The 24947-nt window shown below is 43.9% G+C and overlaps 1 protein-coding gene across 2 annotated transcripts in view; it reads left to right on the plus strand.

Annotated features, from left to right (window-relative positions):
* Positions 1 to 7370: 7370 nt before the first annotated feature.
* NPTXR (neuronal pentraxin receptor) overlaps positions 7371 to 24947 on the plus strand; it is a 28246-nt gene continuing 10669 nt past the window's right edge. Inside the window, exon 1 of one of the 2 annotated variants that reach the window (XM_056846456.1) lies at positions 7371 to 8126. In XM_056846456.1, coding sequence (XP_056702434.1) covers positions 7497 to 8126 — 630 coding nt within the window. In that variant the 5' untranslated portion in view covers positions 7371 to 7496. The remainder of the gene's footprint in view (positions 8127 to 24947) is intronic. The other variant, XM_056846455.1, reaches the window with a different exon arrangement.

Below are 24947 nucleotides of genomic sequence, written 5' to 3' on the forward strand. Positions count from 1 at the left end.
ACCATCAGTGTCTGCTTTGTCCTTTCTTTGAGTGGCTTTAGATTGGCCACAGCCTGTGCAAGAGCTTTCACCATGGCCATTCTACTTATTTGGGATGGACAACAGCTACAGAGTCTCTGCTGTCAAGAGTCTGTAAAGCAGAGCTGCCTCGGAGAGCTTTTATTAGGTTTAAGCTCTCCAGTGGTTGTTTTAGATTCAAATTGTTGTATGGCATATTGTATTACTATTGGAAATGGCTTTGTGCTCTAAAGGAAAGGTAGTATGCAAATGGGACGGATAAATAGATCAGCATTCCTCTAGAAAAAAAGGAAAGAAGGTGTTCATATATATATATATTACAGTGCCTGCTTCTGTGCCTGTATATAATTATTACTGAGCAGCTGGAGCCACCTTAAAATATAAAGTCTATTGTGTAGTGTTAAAAAATAGTCCCTAGAGTCTAGACAGCTATGCTGGTTTCCCTGTAGATACCTACAGAGAGTAACATCCTTTTATTTTGTGATCTGTCAACTTAACATTTTTTTCTCTGTATATGTTAAGCATGTTTAAAAAATGGTTCTCCTTTTATCCTGAGGGTGCTGTTGAAGTGCATCATAAGCACCTCCGAAGAGGGAGATGAGGCCAGCCAATTTCTTACCCTGAAGCTGAGAGGCGGTGGTTAGAATTCTGCATAAATAGCACTGTAAATATTTATTTAAAGGAACAGAAATGTAGCAGAATATATTACAAAGTGAGCAGGAGCAACTACGTTGAAAACAAAACTCTCTGAATACAGATTTGGTTCAAGTGCAGCTCAGTATATATATGGACATCTATAGTGTTGAGCCAGATAGGGAAAAACCAGGAATTGGTTCAGTCCTCATGCAGACGGACATTCCTTACTGACAATCTCCATCTTCCCCGCATCCAGTCACCTTGATGAAGTGCTGGCTTCAAGAATACTTTTCTCAGCAGATAAACAGAATGCTAGAAATGCATGTCTCCCATTGATATCTGTGGGTGATGCTTGTGTGTGTGTAAAGTGCCCTCAAGTCGCAGCCGACATATGGCGACCCCTTTTTGGGGTTTTCGTGGCAAGAGACTAGCAGAGGTGGTTTGCCAGTGCCTTCCTCTGGACAGCAACCCTGGTATTCCTTGGGGGTCTCCCATCCAAATACTAACCAGGGCCAACCCTGCTTATCTTCTGAGATCTGACGAGATCGGGCTGTACCATGCTGCCTTCCCTCCTGGGTGATGCTTAGCCATGATTAATACCATACAGACCTCCTTATGGAGGATGACTGACAAAGTAAATGTTTCCATACAATTTAATGAATGATAGCTGGTGGTGGGTATATAAGTATTTCCTCTACTCATTACCAAAGACTTCTTTCTACTGTAAGGTAAGAGTTATGCCAATGCATACCACACAGCCACAGCTTGAGTAACACAAGATGCATTGAATACCACAGGGAGGCTGCGTTAATAGAATTTAGTCCTCGATGAATTATTCGCTATGTCTAAATGCGGCCTGAAAATGTGTGTGACTAAGTGTACAGCCATCTGTTTTGAAATGAATCACATCTTTCCCTGTATCCTAAAAATCATCATAGAGAAATGACTACACTACCCAACCAAATGTCAAGCACCACAAGGGAAGAACAGGTCTGTATTTCACAGAATTCAGAAACTGAAAATTAGTTGAAATGGAACTGCTTTTCATTTTAGGAGTCATAATTTGCTCATGAAACCCCTAACCAATGTTTTTTTTTTTAAACAGTCTTCAAAACATCCAAGACCAATGATTGATTGATTTAAAATATTTATATCCCACCTTTCCTTGTGGCTCAGGGCAGTTTACAAGTCAAAATTAAAACATTACAATTTAAAAACAACAAACTATAACTCCAGATAATCCTCCTCCCCCCTCCCTGCCCAAAAGAGCACTTTATGCCCCATTAAAAGACCTGGCAAATGAAATGGCATTACATAGCCTCCTGGAAATTTCTAAAGATGGCACCTCCCTCACCTCCTCAAGCAGCCCAGCTTGCCGGGGGAGGGCAAGGTATAAATAAAGTTGTTGTTGTTGATGATGATGTATTTTATTTGTTTAGGCTGGCTGTGTGAAAGCAGGCTGGCATTCCTGCATCAGAAAGCAAACCTGATAACTTTGCCCTAAGGTTCCTCAGAGAGAGAGAGAGAGACAGGCCTTGGCCCCACGTGTCCCAAGCTGCTTTGTCTTCAGGCAGCTCATGGGTCTCTTGTGTCTCCAGATCAATCAATCAATAACTTTAATACAGTCCAAGACCAGCAGATAAAAACATATATACATAGTAACAGGATAATGACTATATACACCAATAAACATTTGATAAAAATAGTCACTCACTCATGGGGGAGCCATTAAGAACATGATTTTAAAATATACATAATTGCAGTCAATATAAATAAAAGTCACTCATCCCTTAAGTTCAATCCAGGCTCGCCTAGTCTTCATAGCTCGCCATCCAAATTTGGCCACTTTAAAGGTTAGCTCCATGTTCTTATCTGAGAGCATGTTAGAAAGACGGATTGCTCTGGATCTCCCTGGGAATCCATCCGTTACAGAGGAGATGATGTCTCCAGTTGCTTGTGAGCTTGTTTGTGGGCTTCCTAGAGGCACCTGGTTGGCCACTGTGTGAACAGACTGCTGGACTTGATGGGCCTTGGTCTGATCCAGCAGGGCCTTTCTTACGTTCAGATTCAAACACTGCTAATTAGCTCTGAACTATTCTCTGATGCTTCCTTCAGTTAGGAGAGGAGTTCACTTCTGAAACCCAGAACATGGAAGGATAGAGTGAAGAAACATCTTTACCAGCAGCACCATTTTGCTGAAGATTTGTCCCCTTCCTTCCTGTTCAAGTACGTATAAAGCTTGGGCGTGGCCAGAGGCTCTTGGCCTTTTGGCTTTGGCTCACATCCCATTTGGAGGAGGCAGACTAAGATGTAGTTTGCTGGTCTGCTACTGTTTTGTTGATTCTTGGTTTATGCTTACAACGTCTTTTTGTTGAAATCACTTTGGATCTCTTTAGGGAGATATGGGATACACATACTTACATTCCTGGTTATTAGGGGGAGAGGGGATGCCTTACTCTTTTTTTGCCCTCATGGTTACAACATTACCTTCTCCACGTCAGGCTCCAGCAACTGACTTCAGGGAGCTGGGCTGCAGAGTAAACAATCCAGGTCTAGATTTACTTACAGCTACCTATGACCTTAGACTAACAATGAGTTCCACAATTGTGTGACAGTCACCAAGAAAGCTCTTTAAACACACATTCACAGATAAACCCTTGCTATGTAACCACAGCACACAGATAGCATTGCTTGAACTGGAGGTTTTTAAATTGCACTGTGTCGTTTGTATACATTTCAAATTATCGAGCAGCAAAGATACCAGAAAGAAATACATTTTTCTGTGAGAGACCGCTGGCTCTGTTTTGCCTACCTTGCTACCAGCAACTCCCCGGGGTCTCTCCAAACACCTCTTACCCGAGATCCTTTAGCTCAAGCTGGTGATGACTGAATCTGATCCTTCAGCATGCAACACATGTACTCTGCCATATTTTTTCGTGATTTATAAAAGGTTTTCAGCCATCTGCTGAAGGGGATGGTCCAACGTTTTCCATAAATAACCCACACTGAACAAGTACAAGCCTTCATAAACAAGCCTTTTTAAACCATTATACTCTGCAGTATTCTTATAAGCTATGGCAGGGAGATGAAGGATTGATTCATTCTTTTCAAACCTGGGTAAGCCAGCAAAAAGAAAGGAACGGAGTTAACAGAAAAGGGTCACACAGGGATTCTAAACAGCTACTGTGTCATGCATGCTATATAGTACTTTAATGCTTCTTTTAAAACTAGAAATAGATATGCTAATATTGTCCCTAATCTATTTCAAATTTTAATAGAACCATTATAGTAGTAGATCATTTTCTGTGTGTGTACTGTAAAGGCCCAGCTGATGTAGGACGACCCCATAGGGTTTTCAAGGCAAGAGACATTCAGAAGTGGTTTGCCATTGCCTGCCTCTGGGTGGGCTGAGAGAGTTTGTAGAGAACTGTGACTGGCCCAATGTCACACAGCAGGCTTCATATGGAGGAGCGGGGAATCAAACCCAATTCTCTAGATTAGAGTCCCCCACTCTTAACCACTATCATGCTCTAAAAAAACCTCAAATAACCCCTCTGGTGACAGGGCAGGAAAAAAAGCTGAGGAAATAGCTCCCTCAAGGGGTTGATGGTGAGGAAATGTCAACAGTGAGGGCAGTACCTTTACAGGGCAGGAAAATGCATATAATTTCTTCCAGTTGAACACATGAATCGAACACATGAAGCTGCCTTATACTGAATCAGACCCTTGGTCCATCAAAGTCAGTATTGTCTACTTAGACTGGCAGTGGCTCTCCAGGGTCTCAGGCAGAGGTCTTTCAAATCACCTACTTGCCTAGTCCCTTTAACTGGAGATGCCAGGGATTGAGCCTGGGACCTTCTGCATGCAAAACAGATGCTCTGCCACTGAGCCATGGCCCCTCCCATGTTGGTGTATGAATGTGCCTCGACTGTATTCCAAAAAGACTGGAATAAAGCAGGGTTGGAGAAGAACATATTGACATTGGGGAGAACCTGAGAACAGTACAACATGACATTCTGCGGAATCTCCAAAAAGAAGTGTTTCAGTCTGGAAGCCAAGGTGGAAGCAGTGTAGATTTATTTATTTAAAGCATTTGTATCCTGCCTTTACACCCAATTAGGCCTTCAAGAGGGTGAACAATTTAAAAAAATGCAATCAGCTTTAACAATAGTGCATATGTTATAACCAGCAATTCAAAACAAAACAAGGAGGGTCAATAAGGGAATGCCAGACAAAACCGAAGAGTTCACCCTGTGGCAGAAGGCAAAGATAGCGAGGGATAGCCAGTTCTCCGGGGTGAGGTGGGGACCTGGCAGGCAGGTACACAGTGATGGGGGTCATATGATTGTTTCACTGCACATCCTCATCAGCAAATATCTCATGATGGGTTCAGTATGTTTTTTAAAGATTCTGTTCATTGTATGCTGACTGATCTAGCTGTGTGGTCCAGCAATCAGAGCATGGCATGAAACTGTAATGCAAGTCCACTCAGGCTGTGCCCTTGTGCATTATTTTTGTCATGAAATGGGTAAAATACTTAGGAGACCAATTGCATTAAAATATTGGAAGAAGGAAGAAAAGTGACTCAACGCAGCTGTTCTAAAGTGGAATTATTATTTCCTTTAGCTGCGGTAAGACAAAATGGGTGAAACTGAAGAAGAGAACAAATTGCCTTGGGGCATGCGATGGCTGGATGTTGGCTTCATAATCTTTGTAAGATTTCTACTATTAAATTTATTTAAAACATTTTTGCCCTACACTTTCAGCTTTAAAAAATCACGGCAATGTAAGTGTTCTGTAATGAGGAAGTCTTTAAATTATAATATTTGAAACCTGTGCATATTTCCTGGAGGGGTAAATGTGAATTTCAGGTGTGTATGATTTATATGGGGGAGAAAACAGTGCTGGAAAAGAGGGAAGCTTCCACAACTTCCCAAGTCCTATTTAGAATCCCATTCCAGCTGTTTTGAAACTTTTTTTTAATGAGCAATTGGATCATGAATTTCCTAACATCTTATCTGATTTATGGGCTCAATTTATAATGAAATGGGAAAAGGGTAGATAGGGAGATGTTTTTGTTAGTACAAATGCCCTTGGAGAGAACTTGCTCTGTTTCTAAAGAGCTGAAGAGGGTCCAGTTCAGAACCATTTTATCTGCTTGGCATGCAGAAGGTCCCAGGTTCCATCCCTGGCATCTCCATTTAAAAGGATCAGGTGATGTGAAAGACCCCATTTGAGACCCTAATCTAATAAAATGTATACCACAATTTAGGAGAAAGGGCACAAACAAGTTCAAAAGGATGTCAGCATAATTAATTAGCAGGACAGAGCCTTTCAAAAGTGATAGTCTTACCTACAGGAAAATAAGTTTGAAAGCACCAACTCTGAGAACTCTCTGGTAAAAACGAAGACAAGAATATGAACAACAGACTGGAAAAATATGTAATAGATAATAAAATCAAAGTACATCCAGAACAGAATATCAGCCAGAGATGTAAGCTGGACCATTAAATAACGATGTAAAAGTAGCACTCATGAGACAAGAGGAATTGAATAGAAGCTGAATTAATTGCAACACTTCATCACTGCAGAAGATGTTGGAGAGAGATTCATCTCTGAATCTCTTCTTACTGCACTTAGTGAAGAACTGTGAGACAAGTGACACATTTGAAAATTGAAAAAGGAATAGACCAGCTAACAGGGAACATGTCACTGGCCTCAAATGGCATTCGCCCAAGAATTTTTCAAGAACCTGAATAGGACAGTTGTTTAACTAAAACATTAAATTATTGCTAAAATCAGCCTCTTCAGTGGAAGACTGGAAAGTATGGTAGTCGTTGTAACACTAGTTTTAAAGAAGGGATTCAGTAGGAGGATTCGGGAATATCACAGCCTAACTTCTGTCCTGATCTGGATGGCCCAGGCAGCCCAATCTGATCAGATCTCAGAAGCTAAGCATGGTCAGCTCTTGTTACTATTTGGATGGGAGACCACCAAAGAAAGTCCAGGGTTGCTATGCAGAGGCAGGCAATGGCATACCATCTCTGTGTATCTCTTTGCCTTGAAAACCCTACAAGGTTGCCATAAGTCTGCTACGATCTGATGGCACTTTCCACCACCACCAACAACAACAACTTATGCCCTAGGAAACTGGAAAGCACTGTTAATGATAGAATGATTACCCATTTAGTACAGGATTTGCTGGGGGGGTTGGGGTGGGGGGCTCAGCACAAGCTGAAGAAGAAGGCATCACCACGAAACCAACCTTTAATTAATGTGAGCTCACAGGGCTTTTTCATCATCAGCTCATTACTTCCTGGATTGCCGTGATGCTACCTTTGCCGCCTGAATTTGATGGAAACGAATCCCAGCCATCCCGGAGAAGCCCCTTCAGAAAAGAAAGCAAAAGACATCCCCTGTCGATGCAACAGGAAGTCTGTTCCTCCCCTTTCTCTTTGAAAGGGCTTCCGTCCTGCGGGAACTGACAAGGGAGAGCAGCTGCTTCAAGGCAGCCCAAAGCGCCCTCTCCCTTTCCGGCGCGCCAAGGGTTACGGAGAAGGAGCTGGAGGGACCCAGAGGGGAAGAGCCCGTGACGTGCCAGCCCTCTCTCTCCAATCAAGATATAATCAACAGCCCTGGTCCAGGCGGCAGAAGGGAGCCGGGGCTTCTGCAAGCAGCCTTCCCTCTCCGGTTCCTGGGGCTTCTTCTCCCCCCACCTCGTGCAGCTTTCCCCCCTCCCCCTTTCCCCTCCCCTCCCACTGCTGGGGTGTCGATTTCTCTTGGCCTGGGCCCCCCTGGAAGCTGCCACCCTGAAGTTTCTGGTGGTGCTCCTGGCCGCAGGGATGCTGGCTTTCCTTGGTGCAATCATTTGCATCATCGCGAGCATCCATCCTGCGACCAGCAATGCTGGAGCTCTCCAAGGTCCCGACAACGGCTCCAACGCCGCGGCCGCGGCCCTGCTGCCCGCCGCTGGCGCCGGCTCGGACAAGCCCCTGGGAGCTCTCCATGGTGCTGGAGAGAGCGCCTACGGGGGCTTCTCCGCAGGCCCCCAAGACTCGTTGCTGGACCTGCTGGCCAGCGCCAGGCCTCAGCAGCACCAGCAGCTCTTCAGCCGCTTCCTGTGCACCCCGCTGACCGTAGAGTGTCCCTCGGAGGGAAGCCCGCAGGGGGACAGCCCCGGGGCGGCTGCCAGCGAGGAGCTTTTCTTCCTCCAAAGCACGGCCGAGCAACTCAGGCAGACGGCACAGCAGCAGAAAGACCAGATCCTCATCGATCAGAAGACCATCCGGGAGCTGACCACCAAGCTCAGCCGCTGTGAGAACGGGCTCGAACTTAGTTTCCAGGACAGTGCCTCGGTTTGGGGCGTCCCCCGGCACGATACCATGGGCGATCTCCCCTGGGATTCGCCTGCCATGATTCAGGAGCTAGAAGAGGCTGTCAGGACGCTGAAGGACAGGATTGACAAGATAGAGGTAAAATAAAGCAACAACCCAAACCCACCCCCTTTTACTTGTTACAAACCAGCTTTTCTGCCACATTGTCTACTTCATGATTTGTCTTGTTTAAGGCTTGTGTGTGTTACCTCCCCCCACCCCAATAGCTGTGCCCAAAGGGAAGTGTTACTGTGCTCTTAGGGACTGACAAGTCTGTTTCTAAACTGTGATAAGCAGGACATAATTCCATCTCCAGCACAACAAGGGGCCAGGTAGCAGCCGCCTCCTGCTAAATAAATTAACTTCAGGACAAATGCTGCAAAACAGAAATGATGGGCACACACAAGCTCAGTTTCACAGGCGGGTTTTCTCTCTCCTTCAGCACTGCACTTCCTTGCCCATGCCCCTCCCCCATTGCTAGAGCATTTTAAAGGCACTTTAATAATTCATATAATTAAATGTAATTATATCAGAGATGTCATATGTTCTGATAATCAGCTTTAACCAGGCAAGATGTGACTGTGTCTAGCTCTGGAGTTGGTGGGTGGAGAATGACTGCTTGTATATATGGAGATGGAGGGGAAACAGTTGGCTGACATGCTGAGGACATTTGTGTGTGTTCATTTGTGTGAGTACATTTGTGTTGTGTTCTTATAAGGCATCTCTTCATGCTTGATCACAAACAGTGGTGTTAAAGGAATCAATTATGCATAGAAATGGGCACGTCTGCAGATGAGCAGGTAGAAAGATGGAGACTGAAAGGCAAACAGACACGTGGTTAGTCATCATCCTTCTCTTCTACCCTTCCCTTGTTCCCAAGCAATATAAAATCATTCCTTAGAGATTTTATTTCTAGCCAAGTTTTAATGAACTCTTAGGAGGAGACAGAGCTTTCGTCTCTTTTATTAAAAGGCTATATATTATGCGTTACCCATTTAGAGCATCTGATAGTGGAACCATCTTATGAAATCTGATTTCAAGTTTAAGGCATATAAATTCTACTTACAGTGCCAAACAGGTCTACTCAAGGCTCTACTCAGGTCTATTCAATGGGGCTTACTCCCAGGAAGTGTTCTGAGGATGACACTGTTAAAGAGCAATCCTAAACAGCTCTACTTGGTATCTTACACATGTTATTCAATTGAATTTATGGCCAGGAAAATGTCCTTAGCATTGAACTGTTAGTTTTCCTTTGAACCAATTATTGCTTTAGTTCCCCGCATGCGTAGTCTCATATCTGTGTTACTAGAACCATTAAAAATGTATATTTCCATGCAGAGCAGCCTCTTCAGCTGTCAATACTTCCATCAACTTCTCAGGGTAATAAAAGGGACAGAATTAGTTCTTGGGCCAGGATTCAGTCATTCTGTACAAAATCTTTACAGACCTGTTCCTGTGAGGATATCCATTAAAATCTAATACATGTTGTTACTCGAGTAGAGGTTTCTGCACTCCAAATTAAAGGTTGCAAACCAACATGAAATGCACAAATGCTAGATGCATCTGGCTCTGCATAACTAGTATTTTTATCTTAATATATAATGCCATATAAGTGAAGCAAGGGATTATTTCAGAAACATACAGAAACTTAACCCAAGGGCAACTCCTCCCCACTTCTTTGAAGAATTCTATTTTCTTATCACATATTTTAGAATGCTTTTTCCAGATTCCTGTCTGATTAGAAATGGATGAATGCAAACCTTACACAAAGCTGTGACTGAGGTTTCCCTTGAGGTACCTGTTTCTGCTTTATTGTTGTGTAAGAAAGAAGGAGATTTAGGCTGTGTTCTTAAGAACATTTTCCTGGGAGTAAGCCCCATTGAATAAAATAGGACACAGACCTGCTTAACTGATGCCTTAAAGTGAAATCCTCAACAAAAGTATTCCAGTCTAAGCTCCCTGAAAGAAGCTTAAACTGGAGTAACTCTGTACAGAATTGTTCTGTTATACTCCACTTTGGTCCTCAATAATAATTAACTACCATTGAGATAGTGCTGTCTCCCACCAATAGTACAATAGGGCTAGGCCCACCTGAATAACTGAAATTTCCTGAGCAACTGGAATGTTCATAAAACCTCAAGCAGCTGAGTCAATAGCTAGGGAGATTTAAGTTCAATATAATGAAGCCAGATCTCTTTCAGCCAATAACTAGACAAGGGAAAAACTGCAGCCTGCTTGTTTATTTCTGTCTGATTTGCAAACCAAAGTATCAGAAAACTATTTCTCTGTAAATCTGCATGTTCTAGAATTCAATTTTATATTTCACTCAATCTCTGCAACCAGAAATTTTCCCCTAACAAATTAACCAAAGCTGGAATTGACATCAGCAATACACACACACAGAGTATATCATTTTATTTATTATTTGACAGGAATCAGAAATGGGAAGGGCAGCTTATAGAGACATACTATTTAAAAATCTTACTGTGACCTTATTTGGGAAGGGGCCATGGCTCAGTGCTAGAGCATCTGCTTGGCACGCAGAAGTTCCCAGGTTCAATCCTGGGCAACTCCAGTTTAAAAAGGTTGTGAAAGTTATCTGCCTGTGACCATGGAGAGCTGCTGCCAGCCTGAGTAGACAATACTGATCTTGATGGACCAATGGTCTGATTTGGTAAAGGGCAGCTTCATGGGTTCATGTGTGTTTGTGAAATTCCGAGAAGTATTTTTTCTGCTTACATGGCAGAAAATAAGTTTGCTTTATGTATTTACTTTACTTACAGTCCGCCTTTCTCACTGACATTTATGTGGATTATACAAATCAAAAACAGTGCAGTAAGAGCTGTCCAATACATGCAACCACCAGTGTAACAAAACTGCATTACAAAATTAGAACAGCACACCAAAAACGGTATAATACATATAAATAAAAAAATAAGGAATATACAGTGCCACAAAATAGAATTACAAAATTAGGGCAACATTGCAGCAACATAATACATACTATTAGCAAAGAAATAAAAGCTGCCTAAAATGTCATAGACATTAACTATGATTCTTTGTAAAAAGGCCCTCCTAGTCAGTTGTTTTACACACTCTGGATAATGACAGAATTGTGGGAGCCTTCTTGACCTCCTCAGGTAGACCCTTCCATCAGGTGAGAGATACAACAGAGAAACCTTGCAAATGCACAGCCTTTGTATGGTGGCACTTTTAGAAGGCTTTGCTCAGACAAGCGAAGCTGCTGCAGGAGGCCCTTCCCCATGAAACACAAAAGCCACACAGCAGAACCAACAGACAGATTTTTAAAATTAATATCCTCCGAATAATAGACACAGTGAAAAGGAATGATCTAGTCAAGTTAAAAGCAACCATTTCAATAGGAGAGTCCAGCATGTGGTTAACTATCTCCTACTGATGATCGGATTGATAGTGGATGATTCTAAAGCTTGGAATGTTCATACTCCTCCAAATATTGAATACGGACTAGGAATCTCCTAGATTTATCACTTGTGAATGAATCACATATTTAACAATGACATGCCTTAGACAAAGTCATGGAGAATAGGTTCACAATGGCTAAACGGAATCTTTATGTTCAGAAGAGGTGGATTTCTCAATATCAGTTGCTGAAAGCAACAATAGAGGGAATGCTCACAGGCCAGGGTATTTTGTTGGCCACTAGAGGACTAGATGAATCTTTGGTTTTATGTAGCAGGGCTTTTCCCATCCTCTTAAATGTAACAACATAGGACACAGATCTTTTTAGAATGTTTTGACTGTAATATGAATGATCCTTAACAGAGAGGAGGAAAACCATGTATGCCACCCTGACTCCTTTGGAGAAAGGGCAGGGTGAAAATGAGATAAATAGTTACCAAAAGGGACAGGGGACTTGATCTGTCTCCCGGACTATCTTATATTCACAGTGCCATCCCAAGCAGAATTACACCCTTCCAAGTCAATTGAAGTTAACGGGCTTAGAAAGGTGTAACTCTGCTTAGGAGCGCACAGTCCATCTCTTACATTGTTTATCAAGTAATCCTCCCATACTATTTATTCCTTCACCTTTTTGCCCCTTCTTAAGAACTTCCAAGTGACCAAATTTTGCCTTTGGTCTTGGGGGATCCGAAAACAGCTGACTGAAATCTTACCCCATAGCTGATCTTGTCTCCTCCTGTTCAAAACCTCTCTCCCAGAACCATTAATACATCTTTTTTTCCTTTTTAATTATTTTAACCTAACTTTTAATTTTATTGAGAGCTGATCTTGTATCGAAATAAAGATGGTTTGATTTGAAGAACTTCTTGGACCATGCACTTTCAAGGATAAAGGCAACATCCTCACAAGAACAATGATGGTTTCTTTAGATTATAATGGCAAAAGAACTAATATAATCTTTTCAAAGACATCTTGCCCCCTTTCAGTGAACATTTGAACCAATACCTATTTTGTTTTTTCTCTTTACACATTTACTTCTTGATCATTTAGTTTCTTGTTGATCTTCATATTTGTTATGCTTTAAGGATCAGTAATTATTATTGGATTAAAAAAAATATATCTTCCATTGAAATTAGCAGGATTTCAAAGAGCTTAACTTTGGATGGCTTTTGCCCGCAGACCTTTGATGTATATGTTGACATGGGTTTAGAGAACATCTGTTGATTTTTGCAGAAATTTCAAGAAAGGATTTCAGAGAAGATTATTAGTGTAATCTGCAGCGTATTGTGGCTGTGTGCCAGAGGAGGATTTTTGGATAGCTTATAAAATACTTTACTAAAGAGGTTCTATCCTAATTCACTTGTAGATGTTTTAGTGTTGATGATCTCAATCCCAGTACAATGGGGTTTAAGGTAGTCACAACTATATCTGACATAACTGGATTTTTGTCACAATCTGGCAAGAATTAGTCACGGTGGGCCAACACTACACATTACATTCATATTTCTTTCCCCTGACTTTATGTATACTGAAAACAGCTTGGGGGGGGGGACAAGCAGCTGGAGCAGGATTTAGGGAGGGGGGTTTGGGGCTGTTTGTTGGAGCCACAAAAGTTATGTTCTGCTGGTGAACATCTTTGCTCCCATGGAAATGCTGTACTGGATCCAACCCTGTGGTTTGTTCAGTCCTGGCGGAAAGAATGGAATAGGACATGCAGCCCAAACCTACATGTGTGTACTCCGAAGTAAATCCTGTGGGGTTAACAGAATTTGCTCCTATTGTTTCCTTCCTTCCTCCCTTCCTTATATTTATACCTTACATTCTTCACTCAGCTGAGCTTCCAGTTCATCATGCCTGACTTCAGCTGGCCCGTGCCCACAGTGGGTAGCATTTTAGTGCTGATTATGAGATTAGGATGATAGTCACAGGCTTCTATTACACCACATATTCAGCAAATATTCAATAAACTTGCCCTGCAGGTTCAGTCTGCTCTGGCTGGTGTTCTTGCAATGCTGTCTTCTGGCCAGAGTTTGGTACTGGAGCTCAGACTGAATCCCTCCTGGATGTCCCTTGGTTCAGAGTCTCCTATGGGCTTGGCTCCTGAAGAAGCTAGTAAACTACTGTGTATACCCTGGACTTCCATATCACACATCGATAAAAAAAAGTGGACTGGTTGTAGCAATGTTGCTAGGATCCAGGCTAGTTTTTCAGATAATCTATGGCCATAGGCATGGTGTGTAGGCATAACTCACTTTAATCCTTTTTTACAGGGTTTCGTTTAAATGCAGGATTCTGGATGCTCTGTAATTTTCAGTAATACAAATTAATTATTTTTGTGGTCTACCAAGTCTGTCCAACCTTTGCAGTGTTTTAAGGAGACCCTGGCTGAGTGTCCTTCCCTATTTATGATATCCTGACCTTTTCTAGATAAAGAGAACTTGATTATGGGTGGGAGGATTTCCAGACCATCTAAATAATAATACTTTGTTGTTGTTTTTTGTGTGTGTGTATAGCACTTTACAGTGTTCAAAGTACATTGATGTACGTTGTCTAAGGAATCTTTAGAAGAGGCTGTGCAAGATAGGTCAGTATTATTAGCCTCAGATGGCAGCTCTGGGGCTAAGATTAAGAGAGAGTGGTTTACCTAAAACTAGCTAATGAAAACACACATAAATACACATGAAGCTGCCTTCTACTGAGTCAGATCTTTGGTCGACCAAGGTCAGTATTGTCTACTCTGACAGGCAGTGGCTCTCCAGGGACTCAGACAGAAGCCTAGCATAGCACCTACAACAAGATCCATTTTAACAGGAAAGGCCAGGGATTGACCAGAGACATTCTGCATGCCAAGCAGAAGCTCTACTACCGAGCCTTGGCTGGTTCCCTCACAGCCACTTCTCGAGGGTGCAACACTAATGAGTTCATAGCTAAGGTGAGATTTTAACTGGGAAGGGTTTTTAAAAATTTTCTTAGCTACCATTCTCCGCTAGCAACTCTGGCATATAGTGACTACTTCAGCTGTCTGGGGATTGTCAAACAGGATGCATCCCATCGCTCTTAGAGTGATCCATACAAAGCCACAAATGTTCCTTGCAAGTGGGTAAAGCATGCTTGAGACGGTTCTCTTCAACTTAGTGAGTGAATGGAAATGTCTTGAAGGTTGGGGGGGGGGACAGTGAGGGAGGCGGATTTCCTGATGTCTTCTCAGCAACAAGAGGCTCTTGATCTCCTTACATAAATGTGCGTGACCGTTTGACAAAGGAAATAAATAAATTTTTAAAACCCGGATAGACTCACGCACTGCAAAAGTGTAGCCCCCCCTAACTTTTTTTTCACTCCAGACGCTGACATTTCACATGATTAATATTACCTGGCAGATTTCAATCTTCCTGACGGCCGCCAAGAAACGTTAGCAAGCCCCCGCACCCCGCCCTCGCTTTAACAGATGGAAAATGGTGAGCTCACCAAGCAGCTTTTTAATATGCACATTGAACTTTTTTTTTCTCCCCCACCATCAAATAGCTCTGATAAATACCACCCACCCCTTTTTACTTTTAGTAAGATAATTGGCTCCTGAGAAAGAAAGATTTCAAGTCATTCGATCTGGAGGGGTACAATTCCTTGGCAATTTACAGAAAGGGCCGGGTAGAGAATAAAACATGTCACATGCACAGGTCTCCTCAAGGTGCAAAATCCCGCTCTCTTCGCTTTGGGAGTTCAGCCTCTAAACATTTCTCAACCTCTGTGCAATTTTGCTGGCTTCACAGCAGAGCTCAGTCTGCTTGCCTTTGCCCAGTATGCTCGGCTTTACTAACAAGCTGCCCATTGGGAACACAAGGGAAGCTGCTGGAGCTGTCCCTTTGTCATCTAAAGGGAGAAGAGTCCCCACTCCTCCTACAGGGGTAGTTTTCCGGCAGTCTGCAGCAGGCGAGTCTACCCTTACAGAAGGAAGGGTGTGGCCACTGACAGCGACGTGTCCTGGTTGCCTTTCCTGGTCATAGCCAGAACTCCACATTCACCCAGCAGAAGCCAAGGAAGGGCCTATGTTTTGCCTGCAGAAGGCTGCACACTCAGTCTCTGGCATTTTCAGAGGAAAAGCATCTCATCTAGCAACGTTAGGAAGAAGAAGAGTTGGTTTTTATATGCCGACTTTCTCTACCACTTAAGGCAGAATCAAACCGGCTTACAATCACCTCCCCTTCCCCTCCCCACAACAGACACCCTGTGAGATAGGTGAGGCTGAGAGAGTGTGACTAGCCCCAGGTCACCCAGCTGGCTTCATGTTGAGGAGTGGGGAAACCAACCCAGTTCACCAGATTAGCGTCCACTGCTCATGTGGAGGAATGGGGAATCAAACCCGGATCTCCAGATTAGAGTCCACCACTCCAAACCACCGCTCTTAACCACTACACCACGCTGGCAGAAGGAAGAACACTTGTCCCCCCCACCCCTTTACTGACAGCCATTGCCAATCGGGGTAGAACTAGTGCATTAGACAGGATGATGGAAGCCAGTTGGTATATCTGTTGGTACTGGTGGTGCAAAAAAGTTTCTTGCTCTTAAGGCTCTGAAGATAGGATTGCAGTTGTCTGGTAAAATCTCATGATGGGTGAAAGGGGCCAGCAAAATTTCCCCCTGCCACAGTTGCATAACTCTGGCTCCTTTCCTAAATCAAGCAAGAACACAATGAAGGATGCAGGAAAAAAGACATGTAATTTACACAGAGCCCAACATTCCCCCCTATTCCAAGCACAATTTTGATTGTTTCATTGCACAGCATTCACAGGCCTAGTCATAGTCTATCCGCTGTATCTAGCAGTGGTAAGAGCGTCATGTTCTTTGACATGGTGGGAATTGGTTTCCTCCTTTCGATGGTGCAATGTTAGGCTGCAGGTATTCTGGCCAACTATGAGGCTTTTCTATTGTGCAGTGTTGCAAGTAGGGTTCACATGAACACACGAAGCTTCCTTATACTGAATCAGACCCTTGGTCCATCAACTCTTCTGCAAGGGGGGGAAAGGTTCCTTTTCTCAGCAAAACAAACTTTCATCTGCCTTGAATAGAGGCTATTCCTGTCCATGGGAGGGGGCGGATCACCAGTCTTAGATCCTTCTGAGCTAGAGATCTGCCAGGACCCCTGAAGAGCCAGACCAAAGGACTTCGCGGGCCTTAAATGGCCCCGGGCCTGACATTCCCCAACCCTTTCCCACCCGGGCCGTGGAGAAATGTATTCCCTCTGTACTACAAGAGGACTGGGGGCAGAAGTGGCGACAATGGAGGGGTTAAAGGAGGCAGGGCCAAAATGCGGGGGGGGGGGCAGTTCTTAAACAGTGTGTCCTCATTTCATCCTTGCAACAGACCATCCTGTGCCACCAGGTGGGCAAGTGCGCCACTGGTTGGATGCCTGCCTGCTTGCCTGTGCGGGGGGGGTCATCTGGGGCAGCTGCCTGCTTGGGGCTTGGTCGGCTAATTTTTAAGTTGACAATTTTGTATGGCCCGTGAATGATGTTATAAATATCCAAATGGCCCTTGGCGGAAAAAAAGGTTCCCCATCCCTGACTTAATGGAAGGCCACACTTAGGTGAGCTGTGTGGGCAATTTGTCTTGGATTTAGAGAAAGAGGTTGGACACTTGGAAAGATGGCCTTTGGCACTTGGTTTGATTATTTGGCTTTGCAGACATGTCTTCCTTCCACTGACTGTAGAATTAGCATCTGAGTGACAACATCTTACTACAGTTAATAGGATTTGTTCTACTAAACCAAAGAATTGTCCAATAGTTTTCTGCTTAGACCATCATAAAGAGAGATAATATGGCAGTTCACAAACAGATCCCAAATTGTGGGCTTTGGATGTTAGGTGCAATGCAGAGCTGGGAACGCAAGGGGAGGTAAGAGTATAGAACCAACAGGTGAGTCCCAAACAAAGAAAAAAATGTCAGAAGAGGGGAAAAAGAAAAACCAACACATAATGGGTTATCTGGATCGAAGCCCTCCATGAAGCTTGGCCAGTTATCTTCTCTTGTAGACCTTTTTGCAGGTGGATATCCTGCCCACTGTCTCCTTCTTTAGCACCAATATGTTTAACTCTCAACATGTCCAGATCTATGGATACTGAAATCCAGAGACTGGTGCCATGAACAGATCTTTCTGCAAACCTTAAAAAGGCCCCAGATTTGCAGAAAAATCTGAAATCTAAAAAAGGGCTTTAAAAACACAGATGACAATAGTAGCACCTGTAGCTTTAAGAAATTAATGCCCTAAGTGGCTGTTGCTAAACAACCACAACAATATTGCCACGCTTCAAGCCTTGGTTTCTGTCAGTAAAAGGCAAGAGGAGGGGGCAGGACCATTTCCAGGGCTGTTTTGGCCTTTGAGGGATGACTTGCCAAGGCCAGGCTGGCAGCAACCACCAGTCGACTTGCTACCATGCGACTTCCATTATTCACCCAGGCTCGAGTCAGTAATGTGTAGTGATTATAGAGGCTAAGACTGGGGGAACCCAGGTTCAAATCCCCACTCTGTTGTGGAAGCTCACTGGGTGACCTTGGACCAGTCTTAGCCTCAACCAATCTAGGGTTGCCAGGTGGGTGGTTTTGGCAGGCAATTGCCCGCCAATCCATTGGGCTACTCCAGAGCGGGGACCATGTGTGGCGCAGCTGCATCACTTCCAGATTTACCCCAGGAAGTGCCACACCGCCACAGCCTCTTTAGCACTCAAACCCCTTTGGCTGCGGTGACGCAGCACTTCCAGGGATAAACCCAGAAGTGACTTGATCATGTTGTGTGCGGCTGCATGCGCGATCGCCCTAGTCCCACCTCCAAAAACCTCTTGCTGATGGAGAGGAGAGACCTGGCAACCCTAGTCCAGTCACACACTCTAAGCCTAACCTACCTCACAGGAATGTTTTAAGGATAAAATGGAGGAGAATGATGTAAACTACTTTGGGTTCCCATTGTGGAGAAAAACGGGGTATAAATGAAGTAAATAACTAATAAATAGAGGTGAAAATCAGGTACAGATAAAAGGTGGTTTGTTGGTGAGTGGCAAGAAAGGAGGCAGGAAAAGGTGAGGATATGGGGGCTACCAGGAGGAGGAAAAGATGAAATACTATGGAGAAGGAAATCCAAGGAAAGGAAGGTGTTTTCTGTGAGTCCTTATGGTTCCCCACTTTGCAACTAGGTCCAGCCCAGCTGGTACCACACAACTAGGCCTGACCCAGCAGCTGGCACCATGCAACTCAGTGAAAGTTATCCTAGGGACAGGCTACCAGGGGGATGGAAAGAAGGAAAGCTGAAGACAGACAGATAAAAGTTAGGTTGGCTGGTAGGTGGGAAGGATAGAAGGGATAAGGAAAAGTGGAGAGGCTATAGGTGTAGGGTTGCCAACCTCCAGGTTGTAGCCAGATATCTCCCAAACCAACAGAGATTGGTTTCCCTGGAGAAAATGGCTGCTTTGGAAGTTGGTCTCTATGGCATTATACCCCATTGAAGCCCCTCCCCTCACCCCACCTTCCCCAGGCTCCGCCTCCAAATTTCCCAACCCAGAGCTGACAATCCTATATAAAGCAAAGAAGCAATAATGCAGGAGGGGGAAATGAGATGCCCCCCACAAGTCCAAGCCAGTCTCCCCACTTGTTCCTTTATAATTGTCAATTTAAATTTACAACAACCTCAGTTTTCCAGTTCATTAGAATGACTTTGCATGTTTAGGCTAATTAACGAACGTACCAGAATGGAAGAACCTCTTAAAATTTAAAAGAGAATCTGAAATAAAGAAAAACAGGATTAACTGAAATAGGCCTTTACTCTGTTGTATTAAATGTAACTTCCTTCAGATCTGTGGAATACTCATATGGCCCCTTCTCTTGGTTTTCATGAAAGTTACAAATATCCAAGACCCTACAAATAGATAAAGCTGGCCTTACTATCAGGGAAAACAGAAAAAGTTGGCGTAGTCTTCCTGCCAGTGATCAACAAGGGAAAGTACTCTCTGGTGGCATAACAGGTACACTTGGTGTGTGTAGGCTTTACACACCTCGTTCCTCTTGTTGGCAGCATGAGAGTCAGGACTGTAATCCCTAACAATGAGAGGGGTGGAAAAGAAATTCTGAGAGAGTCATAGGAAGGAAGGAAAGAGGGAAGGCAGCTGTCCTTTCAAGGAGCTGGGTTTTCATCTAGAAAGGGTAACAAAAGGGAGAACATTTTTAAAAAGATAAATTACAGAGACAATCGGCAGGAGTGATTTTAAAAATCCTTTCATTATTCAACATAGGCCAGATTGTCTTGACGCTAATAGCGACAAAAGCGAAACCTCTTTTTTTCCCCTATTAACAGATGAAAATAGGGATGTGACATTTTAATCCAGAACCAGAACAATCAGAGAGGGCTGCAGACAGTAGCACCTTTTGTCAAGAGCAACTGAACAGATCAGAAAAACCTCTCAAAAGTCCTTTGGCAATATCAGTAGCCACACAAAGGGCCCACCCCGCCAGCATGCACCACCACTGAGGAGCTACACACACACACAAAGGTCCTACCATAACTCACGCTTCCCTCCTCCGCCCCCAGTGAGGGACACGACTTCTCATCTTTTCCTTGATCACCCTGTCCTCCCTGTTTTCTCTTTTTAATGTGAACACCTCCATTCTCTGCCCATGTTTTATTTGAACAGGCTCCATTCTCTAACACGCAAATCCTGTGGGGAATGTCCAGATGTAATGGGAGCATGTGATTTGAGCCCTAGAAAGAGCTCCCTACTGGTTAGCCAGTTTAAACACAATGTGGAATATTCTTCCAAGGGAACAGCGTGACTCGAGAAAAATTAAAACTAGAACAGCGTAGCTCACAAACGGAAATGATTCAGAGAGAGATCTCGCCAGGAGGGAGAAGATGACCTAGTAGGTTCCCTTCCATCGTTAACATCTAGATTCAATTATTGTAATTGCCATTAAAAGTTTATTTTTTTTCCCTGCAGAGGAATGAGACAGATAAATCCCCAGGGCTTCATTTCTTCCAAAGCCTTTTTAGGTTGATTCATCTCTTCTTGGAAAGGGCCCCATCCAAGCATTTTTTATTATGCACAGCATGTCCCCTGCCAAATGTTGCCCACAGAAGTGAAAGGTGGAACTAGCATCATTTTGGAAAAAAAATGATTAATCATAAAGGGCTGCTATTATCTGAGTGCTCGCTGGTTTCTAGAAGCTTGGAGGCAAAACTTACCCACATCTCATTGGTCCAGGAACAATGTGGCTCTTAGTCACAGCAAGATCTGATCATTTAGTGGTATCATATGACTCTTGACTGAAGAGCTTGTTCTTTCAGCACAAAGAGGGTAGGTACTCTATGGGTGATGGTGCGCTACCATTGTCCTTTGCTTTCTTAACAACCAGGACTGTGAGTTGGTTTATCCATTATAATCAGTGCAAATACCTGCTCATGGGTGGTTTACTTGTGTGATAGGCAGCTGGAATGATGGAATAGTGGACTTGTGTGCAGTTCTCTAATTCTTTGTTATTACTTCACATGTATCCAAGGTGAGTCTTGGCATGAAAAATACACATGGAACATATGAAGCTGCCTTATACTGAATCAGACCATTGGTCCATGAAGGTCAGTACTGTCTATTTGAACTGGTAGTGGCTCTCTAGGATCTTAGGTAGAAGCTCTTTCACTTTACTAGTGGATGACTCTGTTCATGGGCGGAAACTTCAGGAGACTGTGACTGTTGTGGTTCCACCAGTTACTACAGCCACTTGTTGAAAGCCTCCTTCTGGCCCTCTCAGCACTGCTGACTGATTACTTACTTACCCCCTCCCTTTCTCTGGCAGTGTCTTCTCACAGCAAGAAGAAGTGAGCTGCTTCTGCAAGAAGAAGCGAGCTGCTGCTGTAGGAAAGAATTAAGTGGATGGCAGGCAATGAAAGAAAAGAGTTCGAACAAAGAACTCTGTGGATGACTCTAGCAGTTTGTCAGAAACTCAAGGTGCTACAGTCATCTGGAGGCTGCTGCTGGTGTGGCAGATAATTTATGTGCTTTGGTAGGAAACAGACTGAAGATTTCAACTTTCAATTGTGTAGTCATCATGGCTATTCGGGCCCTCCCCTCAAAGGCACTGAAAGATTACCAACGCAAGGAATATTTGGAGCTCTGCGCACTGCATTCTTCAGGAGGTATGTGGTAGTGTCATGTAGGGGAAGGGCCATGGCTCAGTGGTGGAGCATCTACTTGGCATGCAGAAGGTCCCAGGTTCAATCCCTGGCATCTCCAGTTAAAAGGAACAGGCAGTAGGAAAGACCCTGGAGAGCCTCTGCCGGTCTGAGTAGACAATACTGACTTTGATGGACCAATGGTCTGATTCAGTAGATGGCAGCTTCATGTGTATGTTCATATGGATGTATGTTCCTCCCTTGGGAAGTTTGTATGACTCAGTGTTCTGGAGCAGCATGAAGATTTTCCTGTTCCAAATAACATTTGGGATGGTGTGACAGATGGCTTCAGCATTTGCAGCAATGATGTTACCTTATGATGCTTTTTGTGGATGATCATTCTATTTAAAGTCCGTTCTGAATTTGTAATATGCCTTGAAGGGAGAAAAATATGTTAGAAATTAAACAAATGTAACCACCTTCACATGGGCCCAAAGCCTGACTGGAGGGCTCATGATACAGCCACCTTGCAAAAGGTAAGCAGATACAGGTCTGATGGTTGGATATGTGACCTCTTGAGAACTCTATAGATGCCACCTTGACTTCCATAATGGAAGAAAACTGGGATGCAATCGTCATGAATAAATATACAATAGTTGTGACCCATACAGTGTCATCCTAAGCAGAGTTACACCTTTCTAAGACCACTGAAGACCATTCGTTGTGCAGGGTGCAATAAATGGGCTTTAGAAAGTTCTGCTGGGAAAGCAAGGCAGGCGTAAAACCACCTTTTATAGGATAGGAAGGTGGGAAGGCAGCGATAGCAATATAGGGTGGTGACTGAGGAATGTACATTACAGACCCCCTGGATAGAGAAGTGAGAAAGTTAAACATGGTTGCTCATGTCAGTCAGTCCTGATCTAGCTTGTTCGTCTTCCCCGTGGCTCAGTTGGTCACTCTCAGATGCCTCCTCTGAGTAATTAAGCTGTGATAATCCAGAGGCCTTAAGTGCCATGACCTCACCTCAAGCTGCCTTAAAGGTCAAGAACTCAGCACCGCAGAAGCTCTTTTGTGTCCCTTTAGACTGAGAGCCCGTGCTGTATATACATATTTTTTATTGTAAATAAATACAAGGTTTTACATGGGAGAAATGTAACTGGGATGAGGAACATACAGTTTTGTGGAAGATAAGGATGGCAACAGATATAAAAAGGAGCCCAGTACTGTTTGCCCATGTTTAAATCTTAAATGGAGTCTGGAAATTTTTTTTAAAAATAGGATATAGATTGAAACATGTGCTTGCTGCTCTTATACAGTTCCCAAAGTATCTCCAGTTGGCCATTTTCACCAAGGAAAGATCCACATGCCTATCCTGAAGCTCCTAAGGATATTGTAAAAGAAGAAGACGTGAATCATTTTCCAACTGGGAGGCGTTTGCTTTCTTTTTGCCTTCTTGAACAGTTCAACCACAGTGCTACAGAAAAGGGGGCTTCACATATGTTTCTGTAGCAACGCATTCAGATGGACATGGGGCTGCTGGATCACAGAGAAGAAAAACCCACCCACTGCCCATAATACCCCATAGGTAAATACACTGAATAGCTACAAGATGAGCAACTACAGAAGTCATCTTGAGAGCCCTCAGAGCGCCTCCTCCAAAGACCCAAGTGGGCTTGAATGAATGGGGCCGGTTTCTTTAGAGGAGTTCTTGGCCACAAAGAATGAGTTCAGCCCAGGGTCACAGAGGGCACGGGGCCTCCAAGCCTTTTATTCTTCTGTTCTCTCCTCCCGCCCAGGGTGGCAAAAGGGCTAAGACTGGCCCTGAGCATCATCATTATTCCTAGCTAATGGCCCATGAAATGTCCTGGGTGGGAAGGTAGGGAAGGGAATGGCCTCTGTCTTCTCACTGCCCAGCCCCTCCTCTCCTCCCTGTATCTTGATCACAATCTCCTCCTACTGCCCTCCCTGTTACCTCCCGTGCTGGAAAACACAGCTGGGAAAGGAAGAAAGGCACTGCTGGCAACCTGACAGGATGGCTGGGCTCTGCCTCTTCAGGCAAAGTTTTCTTTAGGTCCTTTGTGCTCAGCCTGGAGCAGCACATTGGGCAGAGCTGGGTCCTCTGCTCCAGCAGACACCTGCCCAACCCTGCAATGGACTTGGGGGGAGGTAGAGCTGGAGACAAAACATTCACTGCCTATAGGGTTGGTTCCCGCGCAACATTTCCACTTGCGCTAGAGATGCACAAAAAAGATTGTGGTGGCTGCTTGTGTGGTCAGTCTTATTGTATCCCCACTTGTGTTACTTCTTATGTAAGATCTTGCGTGACCAATTTCAGAGCATGACAATGTATAGAGAGGAAAGCACAAGATCTTCTGCAAGCAGAACTGTGCTAAGTCCATTTATGTTTCCACTTTTGCATTGATGGAGCCAAGCCATGGTCTTCTTCCTTCCCCAAGCCAGTCTTCTATCTCAGCCAGACTCTAGTGTGAACTGATTAGACCTGGACAGATATATTTATTTAGAATATTTTTATCCTGCTTGTCTCCTCCCCTAGGGACTCTAAATAGCTTAGAGAATGAAATGAACATAAAAATATAATTTACAAAGGCATATAATATAACCCCCAACGGGCCACCTCAAGCATGTAACCACCCACAAGGATGTCCCAAGCTGGTGGTAGCTTTGCCAGTATGGTATACAGAGGGCCACAGGCTGCAAACCACAAGCCAAGAGAAAAGGAGAAACAAACAGCCAGGTTGTGTATTTGAGCTGTCTTGGTGGTGGTGACTTATGGCGACCCCGTAGGGTTTTCAAGGCAAGAGAGAGTTCTGAGAGAAATCTGAGAGAACTGTGACTGGCCCAAGGTTACCCAGCAGGCTTCATGAGGAGGAGTGGGGACACATCAGTGTCATATTATTCCTAGCTGTTTTAATTGTGGGCTGTTTAATTATGTTATTGTTGCTTATTGAAATATACGCTGAGCTGCCTTGAGCCCTTTCAGGGGGAAGACAGGGCATAAATCTCTTAGGCAATAAAATAATAATGAAACAAAATGCACAGTTTAAAACCCAAATTATCAAAATGAACTATTAATAGTAAAAACACAGTCCTAGAAATTTTAATAAAATTAGGGTTGCCGGGTCCCTCTTCACCACCAGTGGGAGGTTTTTGGGGCGGAGCCCGAGGAGGGCACGGTTTGGGGAGGAGAGAGACTTCGATGCCATAGAGTCCAATTGCCAAAGCGGCCATTTTCTCCAGGTGAACTGATCTCTATCGGCTGGAGATCAGTTGTAATAGAAGATCTCCAGCTAGTACCGGGAGGTTGGCAACTCTAA

Source organism: Euleptes europaea, chromosome 3 (genome assembly GCF_029931775.1).
Source record: "Euleptes europaea isolate rEulEur1 chromosome 3, rEulEur1.hap1, whole genome shotgun sequence".
In the NCBI taxonomy this organism is placed as follows: domain Eukaryota; kingdom Metazoa; phylum Chordata; class Lepidosauria; order Squamata; family Sphaerodactylidae; genus Euleptes; species Euleptes europaea.